At 32.2% G+C, this 12,519-nt stretch overlaps 1 protein-coding gene across 1 annotated transcript in view; it reads right to left on the reverse strand.

Moving 5' to 3' along the window:
* Positions 1-359: 359 nt before the first annotated feature.
* Positions 360-12,519, reverse strand: part of LOC142332569 (uncharacterized) — a 57,049-nt gene continuing 44,889 nt past the window's right edge. The window contains exons 7-9 of the mRNA XM_075379058.1: positions 9,938-10,002; positions 7,383-7,500; positions 360-994 (exon numbers count right to left, since the gene is read on the reverse strand). Of these exons, the coding sequence (XP_075235173.1) occupies positions 948-994; positions 7,383-7,500; positions 9,938-10,002 (230 nt within the window). The 3' untranslated portion in view covers positions 360-947. The remainder of the gene's footprint in view (positions 995-7,382; positions 7,501-9,937; positions 10,003-12,519) is intronic.

Raw genomic sequence — 12,519 nt, forward strand, 5'->3', positions numbered from 1 at the left:
GAGCACACACATATTGGTCAACGAGTGGCAATTTTTCCCGTTGGCGTATAGTCGATAACCCTGGTGATGTGAAGTAATATTAAATTATTACACTACGGAAATTACACATTTCTCTAAGCAAAATTATTTCACAATAATCTAGTTGGATAAATAAAATTTTACCTTAATTTAAATTTTATCGTCTGTCAACAAACAGTGTGAAGAAACATTTACCCTTTTTGTTGTAGAAAGAGCATTCTACTGACTTTACTAATTAAAAATATAATAATAATAAAAATAACGGTAATAATAATACGATAGGAAAATGGAAACTCATGTACATGTACATTATGATATTAATAAAAAATTAGTAATTTACCATAACAATTATATTGTTTATTCTTTCATTAAACAAAAAGAAAATTCAAACAAATAATTTACATGCAATAAATTTATTAATTAGTCGTTAAATTTGCATTATAAAAATTATTTTAACATGTTCCTACGATGTGAATTTAGCCATAATACGTAAAAAAAAAATAAATTCTAATAAGTAAATGTAAAAAATTTATCAATACTTATACATAGTTATTTAATTGTGGATAAGTTGTGTAATAAATAAGAGGAACTTAAATTGTTTAGGTTACGCATTAAACTTCAGTTTATGAAGCAAATACAAATCTATTCATATTTAGAACCAACATTTTCCTTTATTTCACATATTTTTTTTATTTTAGATTGCTGTCTAAAATCTTGCAATTAATTTTTTTTTTGGGGGAAATCAACTATTCAATTTTACAAGGTGATTGTGGGATTTTTATATTTAAACCAATTTAAATTATTTATTTTTTTTTACTTTAAGGATCATTAACATTTATAAAATATCATTTATATAAAAATAGCAGACGTTAGGAAAATTATTCATACTTAAATTTAACTATTAAATTATACATATTTTAAAGATAACTTCATTTAGAAGTAGTTTTTCCTTTTCTTACCACAGTAACAAGATTTCCTGTAAATGCGAAAAAAAATAAAGCAAATAAACAAACAGAAAATAAAAATTAAACGTAAAATAAAACTTATAAAAAGAAATTTAAAAAAATACATTCACAAAAATAAAATCAATCTAAAAAAATTAAAAAAGTAAATCAAAATTACAATGAAATTGTAAACCGCATGATAAGAGAGTCTCGTAGATATCATTTCTTCTGTTCAAAAGCAAAAATTTCTGTAATATAAATAAAACTGTTTTTAAAAAAACGATACTGATATCAAAAAAGGTAAGACACTAACTATATTTCTGTTATCGAAATCTGTTAATAATTTAGAAATTTCTTTAAAAAAAATATATATAATAAATATATGTAATAGACAATAGATATCCAATAATAAAAAAAATGTTCAGGCGTTCCATAAAATAAGCAAAATAAAAGAAACATTTGTTAAAAACTTACCGGCCGATTTCATTTATATGTATTACATATCACGTTTACAGAAATAATATAATTCTTATGATTAATCTTTGCTTAACAAATGAAATCGGGCTGTTAAGAGTTTTGTGACAAATTTCTCTCTTTTTGCTTATTACGTGAAACGCTTAAACATCTTATCTTATATATCGATTGTCTACTACATATATTTAACATGTACTTTTTTTTTTTAAATTCTAAATAATAACAGATTTTGATAATAGAAACGTAGCGTCTTAACATTTTTGATATAAATATCGTTTTTTTAAAAACAGTTTTATTTAGATTACAAAAATTTTTGCTTTTGAACAGAAGAAATGATATCTACCAGACTCTCTTATCATTCGGTTTACAATTTCTTTTGTAATTTTTTTGGGATATCACTGCGTTTTGTTAGTTTATTTTTTTTATTTTATTTCTTTTATGAATTACTGACTGTTATTCTATGGATTTATAATTAAAAAGGAATTTTTTTGTTGATAGTCATCATACACTTCATACTATATTTTTACTTTTTTAATAAAACTAGTATAATGACCTTTACGTTTCGAAAATCCGTGATGTAATATTACAGTTATTGCTGAAGTATATTGCAGTTATAATTCGATTTTACCAATCAAATTTATTTGTGTTTTATTTATTCATTTTTTAATAAAAAAATATAATATCTTTTAAACTAATACTTTCATTTTTTATTAAGAAGTGATGGGAATTAAAAACATTGTTTCGTCTTCAGTACTTTCATTTGCATTAAAAAATTTACTATTAAAACAAGTACTATATTTTCTTTTAAATTTTATTATTTCAAGTACATTATCAAGTTTTTGTACGCTACCTAGTACTATCAAGTACTGCTATCTAGCGGCACGATTCGTAAACGTACATTAATTTTTTTTTTTTTTTTTGTGAATGTTTATGGGCATCGACTGCTAAGGTCATTAGCCCTCGTCACAATCTTTAAAAGAAACTACTATCACCATGTGGATCGTCATATTTTTAGGGTGTAAAGGGCCCTTACATTTTATTTAAAAGTACAAACTACACAAAACATTTAAGACATAAAGACAAGGACAATCACAAACACTTATGGGGTGTAAAGGGCCCCAATATTAAAATTTGAGATAGGTTCCCAAAAGACCATTAAATTAGAATTAAAACTTTTCCTACCATATCTTTCTTTCTTTCTTCTACGAGTCTCATTTATAGCTTGTTTAAGCACCAGCGGGGTGACCAGAACCGCCGTTGAGCAGTATATCAGTCGCGCCAGGGTGCCGTGGCAGTTGAATCCTTCTCATAAACAGGCTATAGGCATGCACAGCGTACACCCACAGCCTCGCGCCCTCACTCCACCCTTGAGGGTTCCCCATGCCATCATCGGACACACCCCGACTCACTGCTCTTGAGCTACCCCGACTCAATGCAGGTGAGCCAAAACGGCCTAGGCAAGAGAACTACCTCCCGACACTATAAGTGCCACGTTTCGAGACTCCCTTATGTGTATATGCATACATTTAAAATTAAAAGTAACCTACCAATACCATTTTTTCTTTATTTATATATATATAAGCTACCGCTTAGAGTTTCTTTTGTCACAGCTTTAAACTTTCATTTTTATAGACTTTTAAGAAGTCCACTGGCGTGTAAAAATGCAACTATATTTCCTTCATTTCCATTATCCAGATCAGCAGTAATATTATTTCTAAAACGGAACCTCTTTCTGAGGTCCTCATATATGGTACACTCTTCTATAAGATGCTTGATTGTCAGTGTTTTAATACAAAGACCGCACATTGGTCTCACTTCGCCGGTTAACATATATAAATTTGTTAATCGGGTATGACCGATTCGAAGTCTGGTCACCGCTACTTGTTCTCGGCGAGTCAACTTAAAGTCGCTTTTCCATTTATAAGGAGAAGTTTTAACTGAGTTTAATTTTGTATTTAAACTCCTCCATTCAGTGTTCCACGTGCTTCTTACTATGTTTGTTAGACGGTTTTTAACGTCTAATTACACGTTTTTGAAGGTCATACAATATTCCTGGAATATCCATATTCTAGGCCATTTATTTTGCAAACTATGGGAAAGAGCATAAAATGACTTTACACTATATCTCATGGTTAGCCTATAATCTTCAAAAAGGGTCAAAGGTCATATGTGCGACTACATATTCTAATGTAACATTTTCTGATTTTTTCATTATTGGTGCCAAAAATAGGTAATTTCATTTCGAAAAAATCGTCTTAACAGCGAAATAACGATCAAGTTCAAGGTCAAAACAAGGTTTCTCTCCAATCTAAGTAACTTTTGTTTACGTAATTTTTTGTATTGTGCGTAGTTTACTAGAAAATCGCCTGAGGCGATTAAAACGAACCACTCTGTATTTTCATTTTTATATTAACCAAAATAAATTCAGTCACTAACCTGTTTTATCGACTGGCTAAAACGTAAAATTATAATTCACGTAAACATTGAAAAAATCTGCAAACTGGATTCAAAATCTTAAGAAAATAAAAATAATATTAAATATTACCTGATAAAGAAATAGCGAATAGGAGGCACGATGACATAGAAATATTATATTGAAGAGAAAGATAAATTTCTATAAAAGAAAAAAGAAACTAATAATGATTTTAAGTAAATTTTAAACTAAGATTTAAGTTTGAGAGATCTCTGGAATATTTTTAAACGCAAAAGGGTAATACAAATTTACGACATATCATTTGAATAGTTGTTTTGTCTAGAAAAACAAGTAATGAAGATACTGTAATGTTTGTAAATAGAAAAATTATTAATTTCACTCAGATAAAAATTACTAATCAAATTTATTATCAAAAAAGCGAATGTTATAAATACAAAAACTACTGAAATATAATTTTAATAACAGTGTAATTTGGAAGGTTCTAGGCATTAACGCTTCCAACTTTTCAAAAATTAAATAATAAATAATAAGTAACTATTTTATTGTAGAAGTAAAAACAATAATAAATCAAAAGAAAAAAGTCAAGAAAATTATTAGATATTTTCACTAATATTTAACCTTAGGTGACAATTTACCGATTCAAATTGAGGAAAAAATCTACTCAAGTTCAGCTGATTAAATTAATAATAAACCAACCTCCTCTCGTTTTCTTCGAAATAAAGTATTTTTAGATTAAAGGTTATCAACCAACCAAATAACAGCAATCTCAATAACGGTTTTTTTTGTTTATGCTAAAAACAGCTGTACATTTATTTCAATAAGCTAAATAATACTGAAAATACTTTTAAATTAACATAGCACTTCGAAAATGGGATTTCAAAAAAAAAAATAGTCCCTTTCAGCACGCCGAAAGGCGGAGGTAGATTTCACTGGTGCTAAATAGGGGACAAAAAAGATTGCCCACCTCAAATTAAGAAAAAGTTCAAATTTACTCAATACGACAATGGTTGCATGTGATAAAATGTTTCACGTGTTTAGCATACGACAAACCCCATCTTCTTACAATTACAGCAATATTTTGGTCATCCCTTGCCTTAAAGATTGGTCATATCGAAAATTGTTACAGATAAACGTTTTAGGTAATGTTTAGACGACTATCGATCACTTTAAACCGATTCGATACTGTGCCTATTACGTGAGGTATGATTTTTTGTTTGGTCTTTGAAACTCCATTTTTTCCAACCCCTGGGCCAATGGTTGGTGATATCAAAATCTTTAGTTAGATACGTTTTATACCCTTGTGCAAAGAATAGCAGGAACTCTCAACGAATTCGATATTTTACTTAACAAGAATGTTATAGTGATATTTTTTTTCGAAAAATCTCTCCATTTTCAACCCCACGGTCCAATTTTTCCGATTAACAAACTCAACCGAGGTTTTGGGACGAGTTATTTTTAAGGAACATTTTGGCGCTGTATTATGACACTTATCGTGTCCAGAAGAAATAAAAATATATATACAGAGTGATTCAGGAGGATAGGGCAATACTTTGACAACTAATTATAGAGGCTAAAAATAAGAAAAAGGTTCATATAAACATATGACCAAAAACGCTTCGTTAGCCAGTTATACAGGGTGAAAGATTTTGCCCGAGTTTCAGTTCCTCCGGGTAAATTAAGGCTTTCTGAAATTCTGGGATGGCCAATTAATGGGCAGATTAATTTGTTTCTTTTAGGTTTTGAGCTGGGAAATCAACTAAAATAGGTCCCAGAACTGTATCTCTCTTATTTTCTAAGATATCTCTTGTAAAACGCCAAAAATAGGGTCAAAAACACTTTTTTTTTTACTTTTGACGTTCAATAACGTTGTTAAATTAGCAATAAATCATACATTTTTTTGAAACATAAATTGTAGAGAATTTAAATATAAGAAGAGATTGATGTAAATAATGTCAACAGAAAACAAAATTTTAAACATGTCGACAGTGTTGAAAAGATACATTTTTAAATAAATTTTTTAGTTAAATTTATTTAAGAATAAGATTATATTTGATGAAGATTTAGTCGCATAGAATTCTTGATTTGTGGCTTCATCTGGTAAATGACTAAGTTTCTGTAAAATCTATACATTATTTGTAAACCAATTTAACCTAACCGTAACCTTGATCTAAACCTAATAAAACTCAACTTTCACTTAAAACAAGAATTTACAGAGTAAATAATGTGTATTGCACATTTACGAAATCCCACACCTTAAGTTTAACCTAACTTAATTTACACTTATGTGAATCTAATCTCATTCTTAATTTGATTTCACTGAAACCAAATCATGAAGTCCAAAAATAATGTATATTACACGTGCATAGTGCAAAATAAAGAAAATCTGGTTGGAGGTACCATGTAATTTACGAGCGACGTAACTCGGAGATGGAAGGCGTTGCCCAAGAATAATTTCTATAGTAACAAATAACTTACCTACCAAATAAGATATATTACAAACTTCTTCAAAATCAGAGTTGAGCCGATAAATGTATAATAGTTAGCCAAATAATAAATAAACAGCCCTCAATGTGTCGGTAGACACATTCCTCAGTGCTGGTGATCACGGGGCAGCCACCTTTTCAGCAGCTGGCAGAGGCTCGAGTGTTGGGCCACCGAGGAGTTCCCAAGCGGGACATACATGCGGCTCTGTTCCGAGATTGGCAAGCTAGGTGGGATGCGTCCACCGATGGCAGCGGGACGCACAGCCTTACCGCGGATATAAAGCCGCGGGCCAGTCGGAGGTTTTGTGAGATGTACTACTGGCTCCCGCAATTCCTGATCGGCTATGGGGTCTTCCGCGTCTACTTGTGTGGTAGGAAGAGGACAAACGACTCCTACTGCTCTTACTACGGCAACCCGGATACCCCAGAACACGTTGTGTTCCGATGCCCGCAATGGGATGATTACCGCCTAGCTTGCTCAGCGATTACCGGACCCCGCTCAGCTTGGAAAACATCATCGCCACCAAGTTGCAGAGCCCCAAGAGTTTTGAAACCACTGCAGGGTTCGTGGCAAGGGTTCTTCAGGAGAAGGATCAGGAGGACTCCGGGATGAGGGACAGCCTTCTGCGGAGCTGCAGTTCGCACGTGCTTGCACGAGTGCGCGGTAGCGATGAGGCGATTCCCGAGCGAAAAAGACCGCGACCCGGCGGGGATGCCACACTCGGGGTGTCCCCGTTAGAGGCATTCTCATAATGACCGAGTCCCGGCTCCCGGAGTGGTGACCTAGGGATGGCATACTCGGTGGATCCTGGTGGATCCTACTCGGGGTTTAAGGCGGGCGCAAAGTGAGATCCGACCGGCAGGCCGAGACGTGGAGGCCCGTTAGAGTAAAGGACACTCCCCTGGGCTGTGTAATTCTTAACTGCCGGATCCAGCGCGGGGGAGAAGGAAAAAAATAAACAACGCTATTTAAAAGTATATTAAAATAAATAACATTAATCGAATGTATGTAATGTTAACTTTACGTACCTGTTTTAAATTGGTTTCCATTCATATTGTAAAGTGTGTAAGCTGTGTAAGTCTTGTATTCGTAATCAGTATTTAAAAATAATTGTGTTTCAAGCATCAAAAATGGTTCTTCATAAAACTAAGAAATAATAACACATTAAATTACTGAATTATAATAAAGTAATAAAAATAATTACAATAAAAGTAAAATCAATAGTCTGTACCTAAGGCAGTATTCTAAATTCGTCGTACATAGTATTATTTCGTGAATAATTTGTAAGAGGCTGAAATTTCTCTGCATCGTTGTTGCTTATCCTTCGAGTCATCACATACACAAACAAGGACTTGTCTTTGTCTGCCAATGGCTAGATTCCCAAAAAAATTGACACTTCTGGCTCATATAATTTCTTTTTCTGTTTAGCCTCCGGAACCACCGTAAGATATTATTTCAGAGGATGAATGAAGATGATATGTTGTATGTAAATGAAGTGTAGTCGCACATTCTCAGTTCGACCATTCCTGAGATGTATGGTTAATTGAAACCCAACCACCAATAAATACGGGAATTCACGATCTATTATTCAAATCCGAATAAAAGTAACTGCCTTTGAACTATAGAATTCTCGACTTCAAAATCGGCTTATTTGCGATTACGAGTTAAACACTAGACCAGCCCCGTGGGCTCTGATTCATATACTACTAATGTGCGAGTATGACTTGACTTAATCTTAGAAAGTTTAAATGAAATGAAGTATTAAATAATAAATATACAACTAAATCGTTTAAATACTATTTAGTCCAACTTAATTACACTTAAAAAAAATTATTACCTGGACTTTTATAAGTGGAAATGGTAAAGGGACTTACATTAAAATTAAAAAATTAAATGCGTGAGCAGAAGTGGTGGAAAGGTGATTTGGGGGGGGGGGGGTTAAAAAAATGTTCCAATACAAAATTTGTAGATCATGTATAACAACTTTTGTAGAGGTCACTTTTTAAAATAACCTCAATATCTCCGAAAAAAATTCGAAAAATCTTTTCTTTTTTTTCGTTTTTTATTTTTCATTTCCGCAAAAATAATTTAATTTTGACGAAACTTGGTGAAAGTATTCTTTCTCTCTCTTAAATAACTACAAATTTTTTGACGTCAACTTTCGCCGGAAATCGCAATAATATAATTTTTTCCCCCTCTTTTTTACCTCCCAAATCAACCCTTTACCACCACCGCTAAGGAATTTATTATTTTTTTAATGTTTATTATAAGCCCCTTCACCACTTCCACTTAAAAGTCCAAGTGACATTTTTTTCCTCTAAATGAGTTATTTCGATCGGACAAATTCTATTTAATAAAAAAGCATTACAAAATTTCCTATAGTTACATAACAGCAAAGAATGGAATGAAATAATAACTGTTTATTTCTGTAAACTAATAAGAAATTTCGCCTCTGATAAAAAATACAATTTTTATAACAATTTAAAAAAGTAAGTTTTGCAATAATATAACAAATGGAATAGATAATACGACGAGGAATAATATATTACGTCAGATGAAGAGTTGAAAAACAGAAGGAATCGCAAAGAACACGAAAGGATTTGAGGAGAAAGAATAGGTGCAACTAGGCAGAAGAGAAATCCCATAAAGATAACTTGGAATTGCAACCCCTGAAATTCTACACAAAAACGGTTCAGAGGGAGATTTTAAGTAGAAAAGACGGTAGAGGTTGTAGTAGTTAAGGCCAGCAACAAATTTCTTTTTTTTTCTGTTTAGCCTTTGGGAATCACCGTCAGGTATTACTTCAGAGGATGAATAAGGATGATACGTATGAATGTAGATGGAAAATCTTGTACAGTCTCAGGTCGACCGTTCCTGAGGTGAGTGGTTAATTTAAATACAACCACAAAAGATCACCGGTATCCATGATCTAGTATTAAAATCCGTATAAAAGTAACTGCCTTTTCTAGGATTTAAACCTTAGAACTTTCGACTTCGAAATCAGTTGATTTGTGATGACGAGTCGACCACTAGACCAAACCCCGGTGGGTAATATAAGGGGACCTAGGTAGTCTAAGAAAAGGTTGATAGCTTCCGTGGTCGCCTCAACAGTTTTGTATGCTGCCCCAGTATGGAATAGGGCATGAGTACCAAAAGATGCCGAATGAAGCTGGATGACGTGCAACGAAAGGTGGCTGCTGCTATCCACACAGTCTAGTTGGAGGCAGTTTTGGTGGTGGCTGGCTTGAAACCAGACACCATGGGTGAAATCTGCCCCGTGTGTACCATACGGGGCAGATTTCTATCATCCACATCATCGTAAAGTGCCTTCCGGACTTCAAGTCGAGCCTTGTCACTATCTCCCGTCTGGGTAGCCCCAGACTTTAATACCACTGGCCTCTCTGTGTAGCCATTTATACAAATTTATATCGTTTCCAACTACGTGCGTTGGTTAAATTATAATTCTGTTTTTGAAATATGTATTAGGAAATTAGTTGTTAATTCTAAGATTGTATTTGATTATTTTTTTACAAATTAAAATTAAGTTATACAAATGAAAGAATTCATTGATAAAAATACGTACCAAAGAATCTTTGCAAAAGTAAGTAGTTCTTGTAACAGGTACATCAGATAAATTGGTATCCCATTCTGAAACATTATTATTTATAATAATTTCAGATAGTGAAGGATATTCTAAACCATCGACATTTTCAGTTATGTTGCAACTGGAAAATAAATTTTTTGTTATAATACGGTTAAGCTGAGTATACGAGGTGAAATATATACAAAGTGTATCCATGACGTTCTACCAGACTTTCTTCACCTATTTCACTTATAAGAAGAATAATAAAAAAATCTGATTTGGACATCACATGACCACCTTGTACGTCTATTAAATTACATATACACATTTTTTTAATGAAAAATATATAACATTTTAATTCATTAATAATTTCTGATATTTTTTCATATATATATATATATATTATTATTATTATTATTATTATTATTATTATTATTATTATTATTATTATTATTATTATTAAATTATTATTTATCGTAACAGACGAAGTCTGATTTGAACCGACGTGCCTTATCCTTATAAGAACCATATATTTTATTAATTAAATTTTCATTTGGCTATAAATGTGGAACCAATGAAAATAAGTACCACTTATGATATATCGTTGAAATGCTTTCAATGAGGGCCGTTGAGAGCTTTTCAATAATAAGCTTAATATATAAGTAAATTTCAGTAATACACCTTTTATTACTGTTCAGATTCATTTGTTTTCTTTCTTTGTCCTCTTGTTTAAATATAAACATCTCTTGTCATATTCTTCCTTCATATTTCTTAATAAACCTACTGGTCTTAACTATTATTAGAATTATGAATTGTATGCATTTGTCTCTTTTTTTAAATGTTAAAGAAATAATATTACTAAATTCTACATCTGTTCTTGCTAGACAGCATATTTAATATTAATTTAAAAATGTAAACTTAACTAATTGTATGAAAATATTGTAACATAATGTAATAATTAATTCAATGTAAATTTAAAGTAAATAAGTAAGTGCTTAACAATATTTGGTTATCCGGCAATTACTTAATGTATACAGTTTACATATCCAACGAATTACTCCGCGGGTGGAATTGTACAATTATTGCAGGTAAGAAAAACGATTAGCCGAAGTCCAAAATCCAAAAAAAAATTGGATCTTGAACTTCGGCTAATCGTTTTTGAGTTGTGTGAGAACATACGTACGTACACACACTTATTCGCAGTGGCATACGTCACGTCGAAACTAGTCAAAATGGATTCAGGGAATGTCAAATGGATATTTCCGTTGAAATCTGAAATTTTTCGCGATCACAATACTTTGTTTACTTTGTGCAAGTTTCATGTAAACATATGTACTACAATGCTTTATTTCAGAGTTACGGCTAGCGAAAAATTTCTTCGCTCGGTTTTCAGCTACACTGGTAAAATGAGATCGTACTGAATTTTTTCGGACGTTGATTATTCGGAAAAATTAGTGACCTCTTATGGCATTTGACCAGAACCGTACCGTATATGCAATATGTTCTTGAGAAATAAATTAGGATAAAAAAAACCTGTTTTTTTTACGTTTGACATGCAATAACTTTGTTATACGGATAATAAACACATAAACTTAAAATAAAACTTATAGGGAATTTAATTTCGAACAAGATGGTGTAAAATAAGTTAAAGCAAAGAAAAGTTTTTTTTTAAATATCAAGTCAGTACATTACCACATTTGTTAGAAAAATACTTATTTAATGCAACCGAAAACTAATTTTTTTTTTTTTTTTTTTTTTTTTTTTATTATGGGCATCGACTGCTAAGGTCATTAGCCCTCGTCACAATCTTTAAAAGAAACTACTATCACCATCTGGATCATCATATGTAAGGGTGTAAAGGGCCCTTACATTTTATTTAAAAGCACAAACTACACAAAACATTTAAGACATAAAGACAAAGACAGTCACAAACACTTATGGGGTGTAAAGGGCCCCAATATTAAAATGAGAGATAGGTTCTCAAAAGACCATTAAATTAAAATTAAAATTAAACTTATCGATACCATTTCTTTCTTTCTTTCTTCCACGAGTCTCATTTATAGTTTGTTTAAGCACCCTCGGGGCGACCAGATCCGCTGTTGAGCAGTATATCAGTCGCGCCAGGGTGCCATTGCAGTTGAATCCTTCTTATAAACAGGCTGTAGGCATGCACAGCGTACACCCACAGCCTCGCGCCCTCAATCCACCCTTGAGGGTCCCCCATGCCATCAACGGACACACCCCGACTCACTGCTCTTGAATGCAAGTGAGCCAAAATGGCCGAGGAAAGAGGGCTACCTCCCGTCACTATACGTGCCACGTTTCGAGACTCCCTTATATATATATATATATATATGCATGCATTTGAAATTAAAATTAAACTTATCAACACCATTTTTTCTTTATATATATATATATATATATAAACTACCGGTTAGAGTTTCTTTTGTCACAGCTTTAAACTTTCATTTTTATAGACTTTTAAGAAGTCCACTGGCGTGTAAAAATGCAACTATATTTCCTTCATTTCCATTATCCAGATCAGTAGTAATATTATTTCTAAAACGGAACCTCTTTCTGAG

Source organism: Lycorma delicatula, chromosome 11, assembly GCF_047948215.1.
Source record: "Lycorma delicatula isolate Av1 chromosome 11, ASM4794821v1, whole genome shotgun sequence".
NCBI classification, from domain to species: domain Eukaryota; kingdom Metazoa; phylum Arthropoda; class Insecta; order Hemiptera; family Fulgoridae; genus Lycorma; species Lycorma delicatula.